This window comes from Eucalyptus grandis, chromosome 7, assembly GCF_016545825.1.
Source record: "Eucalyptus grandis isolate ANBG69807.140 chromosome 7, ASM1654582v1, whole genome shotgun sequence".
NCBI lineage: Eukaryota > Viridiplantae > Streptophyta > Magnoliopsida > Myrtales > Myrtaceae > Eucalyptus > Eucalyptus grandis.
Window position 1 is genome coordinate 43,659,973 of NC_052618.1, and position 18,564 is coordinate 43,678,536.

The 18,564-nt window shown below is 40.2% G+C and overlaps 2 protein-coding genes across 4 annotated transcripts; both read right to left on the minus strand.

Annotated features, from left to right (window-relative positions):
• Positions 1 to 216: 216 nt before the first annotated feature.
• On the minus strand, positions 217 to 5,167 carry LOC104453611 (uncharacterized protein At4g15970). Its single transcript, XM_010068216.3, has 4 exons — positions 4,744 to 5,167; positions 3,479 to 3,844; positions 811 to 1,292; positions 217 to 687 (listed from the first exon to the last, which is right to left on the minus strand). The coding sequence occupies exons 1-4, from the start codon at positions 4,921 to 4,923 to the stop codon at positions 609 to 611; spliced, it is 1,107 nt and encodes a 368-aa protein (XP_010066518.1). The 5' UTR covers positions 4,924 to 5,167; the 3' UTR covers positions 217 to 608.
• A 7,208-nt stretch (positions 5,168 to 12,375) lies between these two features.
• LOC104453612 (magnesium protoporphyrin IX methyltransferase, chloroplastic) lies at positions 12,376 to 14,389 on the minus strand. 3 transcript variants are annotated; one of them, XM_010068219.3, is made up of 3 exons: positions 14,185 to 14,389; positions 13,283 to 13,881; positions 12,376 to 12,987 (listed from the first exon to the last, which is right to left on the minus strand). In XM_010068219.3, exons 2-3 carry the CDS (start codon positions 13,862 to 13,864, stop codon positions 12,580 to 12,582), a joined length of 990 nt encoding a protein of 329 aa, XP_010066521.1. In that variant the 5' UTR covers positions 13,865 to 13,881; positions 14,185 to 14,389; the 3' UTR covers positions 12,376 to 12,579. The 3 variants fall into 3 exon arrangements, with proteins under 3 accessions (XP_010066521.1, XP_039172294.1, XP_010066519.1); XM_039316360.1 differs by having other exon boundaries at positions 13,283 to 13,905; XM_010068217.3 differs by having other exon boundaries at positions 13,283 to 13,932; positions 14,185 to 14,388.
• Between the last annotated feature and the right edge of the window lie 4,175 nt (positions 14,390 to 18,564).

The following is an 18,564-nucleotide window of genomic DNA, read 5'->3' on the forward strand; positions in this document are numbered from 1 at the left end:
CAGAAGTTTGGGACAGATGACCGGAAAGACAAGAAAGTAAACTACCGAACATATCGGGCAAAAGAGCCAACTCTTGCCCCTTCGACTTACCACTTACGCGTGCACACTACATCAATGATGGTTTGAGACCGATCTTCAAATGCAGCAGCATCACTCCGAGCTTCTTAGAGGATCTGAACAAAATCTTGCATGCAGTATGAGCAGAACACAAAATAGTACAAGAAAGTCCTCGCTTTCGAGGATGAGGATTCATTAACATGTTTTGAATGACACAGCCACCGTTATCAAAGATTTGAAGGATCAGTCTTACATGAGTTGCTGACCTTCAAATGTGAGTTCGGGATAGTCACGTCGCTTCCTTCTTTTTATTACATTCAAAAGGGGCAAAAAAAGAAGCATGTGGCTCGAGAGATGAATAGTTTGCGTCTACTAAAGTACATACAACTAAAAAGTAATCTATCCCAGAAACTATGTCAGTGCATCGAGTGTTGGATTGCGTATAGAGGTGCTAATTTGCACAAGGAATTTCTACCTTCTCTACATGTGAATTGTACACCTTCGCTTCAAAAAGATTGCGTATTTACAACTCCACTCTAGAGTAGCATTTGTCATCCGACGTCGTTCACTGGCGAACCATACCATTGGACATTGTTTGGCAGTGAACTATACTGAATGAGTTCTTCGAGACTGATGAGAAATTAAAAAAAAAAAAATAAGGTCAAAATAATCATTAGGAAAAATTTGCAAAACATGATTGAGGGAATTAACCCACTAACAAAAACCGGTAGACATTCAAAAGACCCAAATTACCTGCATTTGTCCGGAACACTCCAGGACAAGTTTAGTGACCTCTTTAACCTTGGTGTTAGGGACATAAAATCTTTCCAATCCTGAACCATCATCCTAAGATCATTAAGCTTGGAGTCCAGTCCAAAACAGCAATTTGCATGCATTGTGCACACTTGATTTAGATCCTTGCTGGGTTCACAAAGCCCCCCAAAGTACATAGTATCCAGGAATCTCATTTTCAATCCAATATCTGTGATGAAACGATCAAATTTGATGAAGTTAAGGACATCTTGGTCGTGGTACCCAGGGTACATTGCCTGTGATGAATACCAGAACTTGTAGAACTGAATTGTCCGGTTATTGGACTTCACAAAGTTAAATCCTCCATTGGGTCTATTCTGAATATCAAGAGAGTCGCCTAGGAAATGGTCGCATGCAATCTGGAAATCTGCATCCTCAAAGAATCTCGGAAATGGGTTCCTAAACCACAATATATCAGCATCCTGGATTCAAAAAAGCCAAAATGGTATCAATGCTAGGAAAGATTGTTGAGAGGGAGCAAAGTCACATCACAATTTTTTTCTCTCTTTTATTTGGGTGGGTGGAGGGGGAGTGGAAAGAGAGAAATGAGTGGGAATCTTTAGGGATGGGTTACTGGCATCTTCCCACACGCTATAGACATTTCCTCCTCTTGAGACTCGAATGTGCTTCATAAGCACGAATATAATGTACTGAATTTTGTCTTGAGGCAGCCAATAATGACAGCTATAGGTAAATAGTGTGCTCGTGTGTTATCAGACATATTTCCCAGAACCTAGTGTAAGGGACGGCTACCCATCTGCCCTGCTAAGGAGTAAATATCAAGCCCATTGATATATTTATGTCCATTTGATGTACTCACTAGGAATACAGGATTTTGTGAAAAACAGATTATGTCAAAAATGATTTTTGATACCCAATCATTGCTCCATTTGCAGCAAAAATATATTTGATGAGGCTGATCATTCAGTATAAGGAAGCAAGTCACCCAAGATTCTAAAGTATTTCCAGTGTTACCATTCAAACTTGTATACCCTCTCACAGACCAAGGGGCTGCAACCCATAGACAAAATTAATTACATGGAAAAAGATCCAAAATCCCAGAAAATAGCATGTGTCAACTGATTGAGAGCCTTTTGCCCTCTAAGCACAGGGGCGGCTTTCTATGTTCTCACAGGGCCTTCTATTTCTTGCCACCACTACTAATTTTCTTCCCTTTTGACCTTCTAGAAAGGATACTCCAGCAATTGCTGGTGTTACAATCGTTAAGTTATTGACAATTACCGATCTTTCTATAACTTGTTTTGAATTAACTACAATAGCGTCAATATCTGAAAGGTCGAACCAGAAATCTAAAGAAATGACAAACTGAATCTGTGGGGTAATTTGCACCGCCAGTACTAGACTTTGAAATAGATCTATACCTGCTCTTATCCCTTGCAGGAATTTCCTTCATTTCCAGTTTTGGCACCACATACCAATGCAGTGTATAGTTTTAGAGTAAATTAATGAAAGACGAACCATTCACAGTTTAACTTAGTGGCTCATAGATTTATATACCACAATAGAAATCATTCTTCCTATATTTTATTTCTGGAGCTAGTTTGCATATGGGCTGGCACCAAAGGACTTTTTTTCTACTCACTTCTCCCAAAAGAATCTAATGAATAACAAACTAATAAGTTGGAAGGGACATTGTCTCTCCATCCATCATCTGTCATAGTCTATATTGTTGCTATAATTATAATGTTTCTTTATTTTGAGATGCAAAATAACTGTTTGCATTAACAAGAGAACTGCGGTACTAACTTTGAAAACTAAAACCAGGATTGTCCAGTTTTCTGTTATATATGTATGCTTTCCAGCAGAAACTAGCTCTCATCCTTAGCTAGTAGCATCAAATTAACCTAAGAATCAGAACCGCTACCAATTTTCATAAAAAAATGAAGACTTAGTGAGTTCTCTTAGCCTTTGACTATTTCAAACCCCGATGTTCTTTTTTTTTTTTTTAAACTTCAAACCCCTATGTTGCACACTAACAACAAGTGAGGAGACAGGTTAAAGGCTGTCAAAGTCTCCCAGACCAGCAACTAACCAATATCACCATACTATTAGGTAAATATCTGAGATTGTTGGTTTCTGTACATTATCAAATAAACATTCTTTTAAGTCTAACTCTGTACCTCACAGACTTTTCCTATCAATAACCTTCACCAACAGCAGTATATCGTGACAGGTACTTGCTCAAAGATAGGAGGCAGAAGGAATTTGTGCCCCCTTATATCAATACCAGAGTAGCTCATTTACTGCCTAGCACATCTACCACCGTCTTAGATAGGAGCTGTGTTGAGCATGGCATCTTAAGTTGGAGACTTTGTATCAGTAGATTGACTTCTCTACATGTGGATTAGGCATAATACAAACAAAAAGTGAACTAGTTCTCACCAAACACATGCTATAGCCTATTACAACACAAGTAAAATTGCTTCTTAACAATGAAAGCACAAATTCCATTTTTCTTGATGCATTGTGATTGTGATCTTTCTCTCTTTCATCCATCAACAAACTAGCCGAAATAATCAGTACTTCTATTAGCTCAATCAAGAATCAAATAAAATGTATATCAGGAAAGAGATGGATATTCACATACCGTGAAGACGAAATTGTAGCCCATCTCAAGAATAGAACGCAAGAAATCAATCCTTCTCCACATCATTTTCAAATAATCAGTGGTCATGAAGTATGCTTCCGCTGAAAAATCAACTCCCTCAGTTGTTAAAGCAACACAGTAAGTATGCACAGCGACACACCGTAGATAGGCCTTCTTGTCCAAGGCAATAATGACCAGATGTTTTAAGAGCCTGCGAGTTCCGTCTCCTATTCTAAAGCTTTCAAGGAAGAGATCGAGGATGGAGTTGGGACCAGCCCATGCTTCATTTAGAGTTGTCAAGATAACAGTTCTGTCTCTCATTGCAGCATTCTTCAAAACTTTTTCGAGCCTGTATTTCTCGGAATACTAAATACAATAGTTTTACCGAGGAATAAAGCACATTTAACTCCATCAGTGCACATGTAACAAAGTTATAAGACAGAAGAAGAAGAAGAAGAAGGCATTTCTCGCATCAATCTTATCAACACTTTCAGCAAACCAAGGAACATATGAGAACTTATGCCTCTCAAAAGCGTAATAACTAGATATTCTGAAAATGTGTCAACTGATGTTTGGGGAAAACAGAAGGTGGAGGTGCCTATTGAGGAGCTCCAGAGAGTATGCATACAGCACTTGAAAAATTTCGGTGCCAAACTAACACTGAACTGCATCATTTCGCCATAGAAAGGAAGCTAGATAGCAAGATTATCAACTAAATTGCTGTCCAGCTGGTGTGGAGCTAGATAGCAGTGTACTCAAATCTCTCTAGGTGAACTTCCGATCAAGCAGGATTATCAACTAAACTTGCATCCCAATGTTACTTCATCAAGCCTTCTACATTCAGTACAGATATTCCTAAATCACATACGCCTGAACTTCGTGGCATCTGAGGCCACTTAACTCCACACCACCGCAACAAGAAAGAAGAGCTGCTAAAACATCTTCTATGTTATGCACCGACAATTCCAGTTGAATTCACCACTGCAATCAGTCGAGTTAAGGTTTCGATGATAGGGAAAGCCTGTTCAAGTACATCGCGATCAGTTCACTGACATTCACGCCATTTCATTTCGCAATCACAAACCGAAACGTCAAAACCGCAACCACCTTGACTCGGAGAAAGGAAACCTCAAGGCAGAACGCCAGAATCCAAAGTCGACAATCACAAATCAGTCAATTAACAAGCTACTTCACGCCGCAGACCAAGCCAAACACCGAACGCGGAAACACCGAACGCCGCTCAGGGACAGCGGGACGGAACTCACCTGAGGGGAGAGGCTAGCGTCGAGAGAGCTCTCGAAGTTGGCACAGTACAGGATCAAGCAGTAGAGCGAGGCGAAGAGGAGGAGGAGGCAGAAGTAGAGGTCGCGGCGGCGGCGGGGGACGAGGGCGGCGGCGGCGGCGGCGGCGGCGGCGGAGGCGGACGGGGAGTACTCGGCGAGCATATCGATCGCGCGCGGGTGGTGGGGGGTTCAGTGCGGGAGGGAAATGGCGGCGGGGCCGCGGGCTGCCGACGACGACGAAGGCGACGGCTCCTCAGGTGAAATGCCGCCGATCGCCGCCGCGGGATGAGAGGCGCCGGAGAAGGAGGCGGCCATTCGCGGCGGTGGAGACTGGCGGAGTTAGTTTGCTGTTACGGAGAGGGAGAGAGAGAGAGAGATGGAGCCTTCGGTTAGCAACGGTGCTGGTTTTTTTTTTTTTTATGGCTTCGAGGAGAGACCGACCTGAGAAAAGTGGCTCCCCATCACCATCAACACAAGGAAATGAAAACAGCTATTAATATATATATATATATACATATCTGGATTTAGAATAATAATAGAAATCAGTGAAAGGCCGATGTTGTTGTTTGGAGGAAGGGCGTATGGGCAAAAATAAAGAAAATGCTGGGAGTAAATTTGTTGACATCTTTGAGTAAGGGGGGAGGAAAAAGTAATTTTAAAAAATTGTATGAGCAGCCCAAATCTTTGTATCAATTGTAAGAGATGCCCACCTCATGAGAACACCCAACAAGACACTAATCAAAAGCCATGCATTGCTTGAAAAAGAGACCTAACAGCGGCCTGTTCTTGCATCAGATCATTCTCTTGACGAAACTCGATTGAAGCCTAACTAATTTTGCATTGTAAAATCGCTGCAAACTGGTCGGATCAGTAGGTGAAATTCTTTGTTCCTGAGGCTTTTGATCAAACTCGCCGGCATGAGATCGCGAGTTCCGGCGAAGCACGGCCCGTTAATTCTTTGTATGCCCTATCTTTGCTATCCTCACGTGCCTTTGCTGCTATGAATGCCTCGAGAAGCATCATGCCCCTGGTTTATGTACTTGGTTGCTCCTCAACCGATTTAGCTAAGTTGGATAGAGTTAATGGAAGTTTTTTATTGTACCAATTTGATAAATTATAGAACTTGACCGTTTTTTTTAACAAGTTTTTAGGACTTTCAGTACATATATTCATATATACTATGAAAAATTTTGCATGGAGAAAACGATAGAAGGCAAAGGACATGCATTTAACAACAATGATCATGAAAATTAAGGATGAGCATGAGTCTCGGGTGAAATCGGGAATTGAACCAAACTGATCTAGTTCCAAGTTCTAGTGGTTACCAATTCAATTCTCAATTCTAAAAATTAAAACTAGTATTTTCTCCATTGTTCCCTCAGCAGTGCGAGCCCCTTTTGCCATCTCAATTCCCTTAACCAGTATCTTCATTACAAAAACCAGTTGTTCTACCATTTTATAAACACATTTACGAATGGGTTTTTTTGGGTAGAATTAAACCAAGGACTAGGAAATGAAGAGCCGGCAACTAGGAATCGGAGCTGGAACCAAAAAAGGCGAAACTAGGAATCTGAACCAAAGAACCAGGAACCGGAACCTGGAACTGGGAACCGGAACCGGAACCGGAACCGGTAACCGGACCTATGTTTACCCTAAATTCTCTTTTTTGCTCTCTTTTTACCCTAAGTCCGCCTCTCATCTTCTGATGCGAAGACTCTCTCTCGCTCTCTCCCTTCGCGAAACTCACACTCCCTCTCTCACTCTCCTCTCTTGGCTGCAAGCAAAGCCTCCTCTCCGGCGACTCTCCCTCCGGCGACTCACTCCCGCCGGAGACTCACCCCCTCTCCAGCGGCTCACTCCCTCCGGCAACAGGGACTTACTCCGAGTGAGGTAAGCTTTGGCATTTTTGTTGAACCCCAGTTCTGCCTTGCTATATAGATTTCGCTATGCTTGGCGTGGGCGTGTGTAGATTACATAGGACTTGCTTCGCAAACCGCAATGCGTTTTGTGAACCGCGTGTTTGAAGAAATGTCTGCTTGGCGATTCGATGTTTGGACCTCATGACGGTTCTGTACCTTGAAGAATCTGGCAGTCATTGCACGGCCAGGAGCCGGGGAATGTGATGTGATGCTAAGAATTTTGCCTGGGTTTCACCTAAGTCATGAGACATAACAGAACAACTCGTGCATGCACAGTAGAGCATCTGGCGGTCAGTACACAGCCGACTGAAAATGATCCAAAGACCGATGGATATGGGGTATTTAGGGATGACTTGCACCAGTATATGAGCTTAACAACTTGGGGTCATATGTTCAACAATTGCTAAGAATCTACAGTTAGGTGTACCAAAATTCAATCGTCATGCAGACGTGGCTCAGCCAAGAAAATGTCAATCTCTTCATGATTTTGTTGTTTCCTCCTTTGTAGTCATGCCGCCCTTAAGACTTTCGAGCATAGATCACTAGACAGCTGTGAACTTCTGATAAGTGGTACAAAGGAATAGGGCTGTCTGGGACGTTACAGTTTGACCCCATATCTTACTAAGCTGAATGGCTTTTGCTGTTCTCTTTCCAGCCACTTTATAGTTGGTCATGCTGTCTGGGATGTTATAGTTTGACCCCATATCTTACTAAGCTGATGCTTAGTGAGAATGGCTTTTGCTGTTCTCTTTCCAGCCATTTATAGTTGGTCATGTTGTCTGCAATGTTACAGTTTTGGTTTTGTCAAACATATTGATTCCCAAATCACTGAATGTATTTTTGGTACTTTGAACTATCTCGAACAGGAATCATGACATAATACTCTGTGTTACACAATGAATGTCTGTTTGAATGTTTATGTATGGAAGTTTGTTTCGCTATTTTATAAATATTTGATCTTTATTTTGAAATTTCTAATTATATTATGTTATTGTTGTGTATATGGGAAGTTGATGTATCAAGATAACATATCAATGGAGGTGGAGCAATGTGATGAGACAAGTCCAATCACAAAATTGGAATGGTCGGGCCATGAATGTGAAGACGAGCCATCTGTGAGTGCAACAAACGAGACAAACAAGGTACCTAGTTCTTGTCTTCCTCCTCGTAAGAAGCGATACACATCTAATTGCTGGAAACATTATGCAAGAATCTTAGTAGAGGAGTCAAAGAATACATATCGAGTAAAGTGCATCCACTGTGGGGCTGAGTTTGTGTATCGTGCTGCTAACGGTACTTTTGCAATGAGGAAGCACTTAAAAACGTGCAAGGAGTTTTCTCGCAATGTAGATAAGAAACGAAGATTCTTTTTTGCACCATATAAAATGGAAGGGGGTAACAAGGCAGGAGGAGATACTAATATCGGTAATATCTTACCAACAAGGCAGTTTGATCAAGACCGTTGTAGGCACATGCTTGCTCGGTTTATCATACTTGATGAGCAACATTTTTCCTTGGTCGAGCATATTGAATTTCGTGATTTTATCACTGAGTTGCAACCTCTCTTCAAACATATATCGCGATTTGCTGTGGCTAGAGATTGTATGAAGTTATATCTCAGTGAAAGAACTTGTTTGAAGACTTACTTTGATAAGTTTAAGTCTAGGATTGCACTCACGACTAATACATGGAGTTCCATTCAAAACTTGAATTATTTATGTCTCACTGCACATTTTATTGATGAAAATTGGAAGTTGCATCAAAAAATCATCAGTTTTGAGGTGATGCATAGTTATAAAGGTAGAGAGATTGGGAAAATAGTGTGGAGATGCATCTTTGAGTGGGGAATAGAAAAAAAGGTATCCACAATTACCATGGATAATGCTAGTTCGAATGATGGTGCAATTGATTATTTGAAGGAAAAACTTTCAAGAGAAAGGGCATTGATCTTCGATGGTAATGTTTTACACATGAGGTGTACCGCTTATTTATTAAACTTGATTGTGGAAGATGGCTTAACTACGGTACGTGAATCTATTAAACGTATCCGAGATATGGTTTGGTATGTGAGTAGTTCTCCCATGAGAGCCGAAGCATTTCAATCATGCATTGAGATTGAAAGGATCACTTACAAGGATTCTATTTGTCTTGACGTCGCCACTAAATGGAATTCTACTTATCTCATGTTAGATACTACCATAAAATTCAGAAAAGCTTTTGAAAGAATGGAAGAGGATTATTTATCTTTCCCAAATGAGCTTGACCATGATCTTCCTAGAGATGAAGATTGGGAAAATATCATTATTCTTTGTAAATTTCTAAAGCAGTTCTATGATGCCATCAATCGGATGTCGATGAGTTCATGTGTTACATCACATTATTGTTTTGAGGAAATGGCTATTTTATATAAATATTTGAAAGATGCGGCGAATGTTTCGGATCCTAAGTTTAGAGCTATGGGTACAAAAATGAAAGAAAAATTTGACAATTATTGTGGGAGTTTAGATCAAGTGAATATGATGGTGCTAATTGCGGCTGTATTGGATCCTTCAAAAAAGTTGGAATATGTGACTTTTTGTTATAGACAAATTTGTGATGATGAATCGAGAGTTAATGAGATGCATGATAAGGTGAAGAACGCATTGAAGCATTTGTTTGAATTTTATGAGCAATCTTTTATTGCCTCAAGTAATCAAAATTCTTATGTCCAAAGCCTGGGTGCTAATAATAGTGGTTCCAATGTCAATGGTAATGAAGATAACAAGTATGACATCCGAGTTTGGCGGACAGTTTGGCGGACAACTTTTTGAACTCGATGGAAAAATTGTACAATGACAACAAATCTGAGCTTGATCGGTATCTTGAAGATAAAAGTGAAGATGTTCCTGATCTTGATCTTTTGATGTGGTGGAAGACTACTGGCTCAAAATATAAAATCCTATCTTTGATGGCTCGAGAAGTTTTGTCTATTCCCGTAACTGCTGTTGGTTTAGAGTCGGCTTTTAGTACATCGGGTCATGTGCTTGATGGCTTTCGAAGTTCTTTGACTCCTAAAGTAGTGGAAGCTTTGATTTGCACTCAAGATTGGTTAAAAGCTGTTCATGCGCCGATTAATGTTGAAGAGTGCATTGAAGATGCAGAAAAATTTGAGTTGGGTAAGTGATGGTTATATATTTTGGTGTTGTAATTCCTTTGTCTATTAATAAATGAATGTTTTATTTAATCTCTCTCTCTCTCTCTTTCTCTCTTTTTTATAGATATGAATTGTTTTAATGAGGAGATTATGATTAGTAAATAGAGTTTGAGTTAAAAGTGGACTGAATATATAAGGTGAGGTTTTCTATGATTATTTTAGTTTAATTAATAGTAATGTTAATTTAAATCTATTATTAAGTGATTAACTTTGTTGTCGTTTCTTTTGATTTCAGGTGATATGGATGATTGAGGAATAAAGTTATGTAATTTCTGTTTTATGTTCCGTGTTTTGAATTTTTTTATTATTTATTTTATTTTACGTGTGCATCTTTTATGTATTATTGTTATTGACAAATGATAATTTAAATTGTTGTGATGACTTTCATTTTGCTGAATTAATTGGCTGGTTCTCAGATAGACGTTGGAAACAATTGACAGGATCATGTTCCAGAAATTGGAGTACTTTTCGATAGGGTAGGTGCAAGGTTCAGGTAAAACATGAACCGATATTGGAACTACTCACCCTGAATCGAAATGATACTCCATGGAAAATTTTTCCATATAGTAAGTACATGTTTACATATATACACATGCGACGACCTGAGCACGTCATGAGCACAGCAACAGAGGAAGAAATTAGAAACCAAACAACGAAGTCAACAACGATCAATGCATCGGGCAAAGGGAAACCCAAAGATGGGAAAGTGCATCAGCACAGGATCGAGCAGCTGACCTTAAATCCATGTTTATGCAGATCAACACTACAGGTGACAATATCTATATCGGGGCCACCCTTGCGAGCGACAACTATATAGATTAAGGTATGATGAGGAGATGAAGAAGAGGAGGAGGCTGCTGATTGAAATGTCAAACGGAATCTGCCCACTAAAGAGAAGTACAATAACTTTGAAGAGAACCAGATGCTTATTAATGGCACCTGTGAGACAACTGTGAAGAGCATCTTATGGCGGAAGATTGGCAGCCACAAGATCGCTGAGAAACTTAACAATTCTATCATGAGAAAAGGGATGATGCAACACAGAGCCAAAACATGGAAACTCTTCCCCATTTGTTACCACCAGGATGCAAGCCAAGGAGGACAATCAAATTCTGAAATTCGTTTTATTTTAGGAGCGTTGCCTCTTGTGGTGCTATAGGGAAATTAGTCGTATTCTAATTATTTGGCGTAGCACTTGCACCGTCGACAGTGTTTTTGACAGTTAATGATTTTGATGAAAAACTCAGCAACTCTTAAATCACAGGTTTTTCACAAAGCAGATGGACGTTGCACACACACACAGGGAACAAGTTTCTTTTTGCAATGTCACACCAACATTTGAGTTTTCACTCTCTCATCTCAACTGGCTGAGCTACCATTCTAGAAGAACCAATACGGATAATCAATATAGGACTCAAAAAGTTCCACTCAAAAAGTTCCAAGAATTTTGATAAATAATAACAACCAAATGATAAAATTTTCAGTTATAAACCGACTTTGCTTGCTTTTCTTGCTTTTATTCAGTTTTCTTTTCCTTTCTGGAGGAGGGAGGAGCGGTGAACCGACTAGAGACCACTGTTGAGAGAGAGACCAATGCAGGATTATAGAGCAACCTAATCAAGCATCCATATGTCCACCGACCCTTGACAAAGAAAGATTGAAGGACGCAACAGCTTGTCTGATAAGTTTTATTGCTCCTAAAATATTCCAAGAGTTTGCCAAAAATGGAATGATCACATCAATGCCCTCTTTTACAGCCAATATCTTGAACTCACCTTTCTATCATTATATGGTCGGGGTCTTTCTGTATCAAAGTTTGTTTCTTCTTCTCTCTTGACTTTGGCACACAGTTTCATCTGCTTTGTCATGCAAACATGGCAATGATGTTTCACCTCTTGGAACAGCAGATCAGAGAGAAACATCAAATAGCGGCATCATTCACCATTTATGTAACTGACTCAATACATGCTCAATTGGTCCAGATAAAATCCAGTTTTTTGTATGGTAATACAGAACAGTTAATTATTAGAAAGGGGGACCTTAACCTGTATTGTGATGATTGGTAGCCAAAAATGGGGGAAAAAAGACATCCATAAAGAATAGTCAAGCATAATTCAGTCTAATCCAAAACAACCTCAACTTCGCATCACATCTGACTTGAGTAGGAAGACCAGTAATAATCAATGCCTTTCAGCAGAAAGCTATATGAGTTAGCTTCTCCCAGGAGTTTCTTAATCAAGCGCTACTATTACAAGGAGAACACGATAAAGTTCTGAACTTGTTCCCAGGGTAACCAATTCAGAAAGATTCAATACTCTACAGAAATTTAACTGAATGGTTTCAGTAATACTCCTAAAGAGCATCAGCTGAACATCCTATAGCTGTTATTGGGCAAAAAAGAAAAGAAAAAAATTAACTTCCTACAGCTGTTTCTGGATGACTGAGGGGTTAAATGAGGGCATCTTCTGATAAAAATCTTCTTCAAGAGTTTCGTGAACAGACTTGGCAGCATGAAGTGTAAACATTTACTCAAGTACATAACAAAATGCCAATGTAACAAGAATTTCTTAATTAAGGAGTTTGATTTGGAATAACTAATTTACAGAAGAAATTCTGACCAATGTTCAAACTTCCTATCTTTTCCAAAACTACAGTCTGATTAACAAGTCAAAAAACCAAAACCTCGCCTCACTCACTCCATTGCCTCTATGCAGGAACAGCCTCGACAAGTCTCGCAAAGTAAAACTGAGTGGTGATTAGGCCTCTCTCTTTTATTTTCCACCCAACCTTCTGTAATGCCCTCTCGACATCCGCCTCAGCATGCAAATAAGCTCTTGTTGCCTTGGAAGGTCCTGGGAATAATTCCCCTACCCTTTTTAACAAATCATAGTAGAACGTCTTTGGAGCAAAGCTCAGAATCAACCGACTCTCAGCCAGTGAAGCAAGGTGGGCGATCATCCCATCAGCCTGACTCTGTGGGTAATGTATGAGAACATCCAAACATATCACCGTATCATACTTCCCTTTTAGGCTCTCTAAATCACTCACTTCGAATTTTGGCATAGTTGGAGGAGATGATTGGTCATCGTTGGTGATTTGAAGCTGCTCTTTCGCCTGATTGCCAAAAAACAATCCCGAGTTAGTAACAACTGCCTTCTTAAATGGCGATGAGACAAAAGAGACAAGCTTAATCAGTCATGCAGAGTCAATTGAAAGCAACCCAAGGTTTGAAGTATTGCCATAGAAACATCTGATAATGCACTTGTCACTGTACACACAATTGGAAATTTGGAAGTTTTCTAACAGAAGCAGTGAATGGCAAAGCATGCGCATAGAATTATTAATCAATCATTCAGGAATCATATGTGCCTGTAATAGCTCTGAGAAGGGCAGTTGATTGAAGATTCACCTGTTTCTCAGCCTCGGAAACCATAGCAGCAGAGATATCACTGGCATATACGATAGCGCCTTCCTTTGCCAGCGGAATAGCGAGGCACCCCGTGCCACACCCAGCATCACAGACGGTGACCCCTTGAAGAGACCCCTCATCAGTCAACATCTTCATCACATTCTCCACGGTCTTGGAGTGCCCAAGCCGTATGTCACGCTGGACTTTATTGACTTCATCTGTCTCGCCATATATCTTTTTCCATCTCTGGAACCCTGAGTTGTTGAAGTACTCCCTAACCACCTCCTTGTCTTTACCGCCCACCTCCTCTGCCTGGAGCTGCCGCCTCCTCTCTGGATCCGTCAGTGTGAGCACAGCGGCCAAAGCAGCCACTGAGCTGCCGCCAATGACGGCGATTGCTGCGCCATCCACGGACGCAAAGTCGGCTGCCGCAGTGGAGAGGGGCGGAATCGCGAACTGGGTAAACGTTCTCAACCTCGGTGTTGCCTTTGCCGTCTTGATTGGGCTAGGATTCAGTGCAGTCTTCCCGTTGTTCGCATTGTGGAAGCAAATGGGGGATGTCAAGGACACCGAGCAAGCCATTCTATAATTATCTACACCTGCTGACGCTCTGGTGAGTAAGCCTAGATTGCGAGGTCGTCGATTAGGCCCTGAAATGGGCGCGAGTTAACAAGACAGATAGCTTAATTCTCTTAAAACGCCATAAGAAACCCTCAAGGGAAGCACAATTAAAGAGCAAGCAGAGAAGACTCTAATGGCAAAGCACTGACAATTCTTGAACTAGCTCATGCAGAACAAAGGCTACATTTTGAGCAACAGGGGCTTTACAGTACTATGACTAGGATGGTCAAAGAAGTAGCAGACCTAACAAGAAAGGACCAATGCGGGACAAACCCAGTTACCAGATTCTGGAGATGGGCAAGATTCTCGGAGAGCCAACTTCAATGGAACTGCGCAATTAGCATGATGGGGAGGTCACGCGAGCAAGCAGGAACCTGGGTCTGCCTCTCAAAGCCGCAGAAAGAAATCTCTTCTTGCGGCCTCTCTCATGGTCTTGTTCTCTCCGACGAGAGATATCCAAAAGACTGCAGTGGAGCGCAGGGGCAGGGGGAGCGAAGCGATGGTCGAGATGAAGTGGATAGGGCGATGACGTGGACGAGTCATTGGACAAGAGATGTTGACGTGGCCGGGCTATTCAGTGACTGACATGTGGCGCCATATTAGTGGATATGAGTGAGATAATATATGTCACTGGGTTACCTGGAATGTTGGCGGAATATTTTATCCTTTTTCCCCTTTTTTGAGAGTGAAGAATTTTCCTTTTTCTTTTTATTTTTTTTATCGAGATGGAAAACAAACAATTTTTTTTTTTTGGGAAGATCATAATTTTTAAGGGCAAGAAAGGGAAAAAAAATGAAAGAAAAATTCAATTAGAAAGATGCCTTACCTTATGCGTAAATGTATTAATTACTATTGCAACCAAACATATAAATAAATTTATAGGAAAAAGAGAGTGAGTGAGAAGGCGGGCTTAATGAACGAGACAATGACAAGGGCAAGTGCAATAATGGCACTCATCTGCCCATGAGCGTTAGTAGTCTCGCTAGTGTTTGGGCTTGCCTTGGGCATCACCCTCAATGTTTGTGCGTGAGAGAGAGAGAGAGAGAGGGGCTAGCTTGCCATGGCTCTAGGTGAGGGCTACAAATTTGTGGTAGGGCCAATGCGGCGGCCCTCGTCAACCTAGCTTTTACCGACAAGTGTGATGGGTAATCTCGCTCAAACTTGAATACTCTCTTTGTGTTCGCGTAATTCGATAGCGAATCGCTCATAGATCAAAATTTCTAAAAATGCTTAACTTTTTGCTGTGGATAATTTTTTGGCCCTCCTGCCGACCATCATAAGAAAAGACGCGATCTTTGACTCGTTCCTGAGGAACAAAATTGACATTTCTCTGGTTTTTCATTAACAAGCATCATTTTACTTGACTTACTTGCCAACAAAAAATGCCCCCCAAAGCCAACGCCACGTAGTCTTTTACACACTGGTGCAAACACCCAAAACAACATTTCTTTTCAAGGTTTTCCTAAGCCAAATTAAATTAGGGTTCCAGAAATGAAAAAGGCCGTGATTATCTTTGACTGGAGTTCATACCCAGGATTGGGGCCTCAACTATTTTCCAGTGGGGGCAATATTGAAATAAAGAGACAAAAAAGATTAGAAATATAAATCAAATCCCCACTCATTCAAAAGGGGACATTACTATTCATTTTATAGTTGTCCTTGATTATGCGTTCATATACTAAAAACATCGCATAATTGCTTCATTGTCTATGATCCTACATACGTATTTTTATAGAAAAGTGATTGATCAATCATTCATGAATCAATCATGTGCGACCTATGCTATATCAAATGGAGCATAGAATAGCCAAATACTTACCCCAATGCAGGTATAACCTTTCGCTTGTAGAAAAAATTACGGCCTTATAGCACAATCTTTGGCCGGTTGGACATAGTAGACATCAATTTGGGTTTCAATCCACAAAAAATTGTTAGGTTGTCTACTTGACAATGAGTGTCACATCTGAAATTGGGTACACAATGTACGGACACTCAAAACGGCATTGGTTTTTTTCTTTTTCCCAAGGTACTTCAAATTCAAATTGGGGTTTTAAGTTTCCACGTGTAAAAGCCTAAAAGTGACCTTTCAAACTTATCAATTCATCTATTATCTCCGTTGGTAAGGACTAATTCTTCTATCTCATACAAATATCAACTATGAGTAGCTTCATGTAAAACGGTTTACTCCTTGATTCACTAGTTTATGTTTGCTTGGAATTACTTCAATCAACCAACATTTGGCTTTTTATGTTCTTCTTTTCCCCCAATCAATCATTGATAACACATATTCTAATGCATTCAACACCATTAGCGATCACATTTGCTATTTAGGAGAGATTTGATTTTGAAACCTTAAATTCAAATTGATGTGTGATACTTCGACAGAAATAAAATCTCTTATTTATTCATGATGACTTTCATAGCATACAAGACATAAGTAAACATCTCATGCATTTAGCAATACTCATACATTTCTACTAGCCTACAACTATTTCCTTTATTTCTTCTTGTGCTTCTAAGGATGACTTGTTGAACTTTGGCAGGTACCACAATTCTAGCACGAAATGCATATCAGCCACCCTATGTGGTGGAAGCAGTAAGGCTCTTCCTCCATGTAGACGACGGGCGAACAAATTAAGGAATACCACAATCTTTTGCCATATTAGATGTATGAGTTTCTGAATGAGACTGCAAAAATAAGCTATAGAGAGCAGCATTAGCAACAACAAATAGAGGAGGAAGAAGGAGAGGCCTGGGAACAACAATGATGTAGGCAAAGCAATGGAGAGGAAAAAGGAAAGGATCATCATGAAGCGAAAGATGCGAGCACCGTGAGTAGTATGAAAGGCTGGTAGATGAGCGACGAGCGGAAGGGACAAGGAGCAATGTAGAAGGAGAGCAAAGATAGAGAAGAACATGGTGATTGGGTGGGTTTCGAATGGAGAATCGGACCTCCCTTGATACTTCACTTCAATGAAGTTGAGCAAAGTTGGAATGATGAAAGTAAGTGTGGCACGCGTGTTTCTCCATTGATTACGATAAAAAATAGGCATTCTTGGATTTGTATATATTTTGAGAAAGAGGGAGAGGACAAGGATCAACAATAGTAGAGAGAATGTTGAGAAAAAGGTAGAGAACTAGGTGCAATAGTTGAGGAAGGGAGCAAAGTCAATTTATAACGTCCGTCTCACATGGTTTTGCACGTTGGTCTTAGAATAATGTTAGGCACCCCTGAGGACCACAGTCAACAGAGGACCACCATCAACAGACAGTGTTTATTGACTGTGGTCCTCGAGGTGTCAACATCAACCAAGACCGAGGTGCAAGACTCCCTTGTCGAGGGCATCAACGACTTGGTTTATCACTGTTGTAAATGCAAGACCAAGAGTTCTCGTCTGATTGTGCATACATTTATTTTTGTCAACCATCCAACACGGTTCTTTTGCAGAAATTGTTTTCCAAATCCTTCCAATTAGTGTAAAAATGACATTTGTTTGGAGTGAATTTGGTTAACTCTATTCTCACATCCACTCTTTTAGGAGATATTTTTGTGTGAATCGAGGACATGTGAGCCAAGTGCATCTCAATTCTGAAATCATGGAACCCATCAAAATTATAGGCCGGCACATTGGACTCACATGTACTGGAATCATTAAAGAATTTTTCCCTTATTGGACTCAAAGGCCAATCAACCTTGGGTCCTCCTAGGATTGTGAGGTACTATGCCTATAATTGTTGCAGGTTCTCCCTTAAATTTGCCTAAATTGTGAGTAGAAAGAACTAGAACAACTCATAGGACAAGCAAGCATTATGAAAATGCTCAGTGATGAATTTGATTTCGTTTGTTAGCACGAAATTGTAAAATCGACACTAATTGCAGGACTCTGAAGACAGACTAGCACAAGATCGCATAAGAACCCCATTAATCGCAAAATATTCGAAAGCAAATATAACCTTTCACTCATAGAAAAATTACAGCCTTACAGCACAATCGTTGGCCTGTTGGACATAATAGTCATCAATTTGGGTTTCAATCCGCAAAGCACTGTTAAGTTGTCTACTTGACAACACGTCTCACGTCCAAAGTTGAGGGATACCATGCACGAACACTCAGGATTAAGAAATTTTTTTAGGTACTTTAAAAATCAAGTTGGGGTCTTAAGTTTTCACGTGTAAAAACCCGAAAGTGACCTTTTAAGCTTATCGATTCATCTAATATCTCTACGTATAAGAATCCATTCTTCTATTGGATACAAACATCAACTATGAGTAGCTTCAGGTAAAAAGTTTACTCCTTGATTCATCAGTTTTTATTTGCTTAAATTTCTTCCATCAACCAACATTTGGCTTTTATCTTCTTCTTTTTCCCCTACTTAATCACCGATAGAACAAATTCTAATGCATTCAACACCATTAGTGATTGCATTCTCTGTTTAGGAGATACTTGATTTGAAATCTTAAACTCAAATTGACGTGCAATACTTCAACACAAATAAAATCTCCTGTTTATTGTCCCAATGACTTTCTTAGCATACAAGACACAAGTAAACATCTCATACATATAGCATTACTGATACGTTTCCCCTAGCCTACGACTACAACTGTCATTTATTTCTTCTTGTGCTTCTAAGGATGACTAGCTGGTAGGTACTAGAATTCTA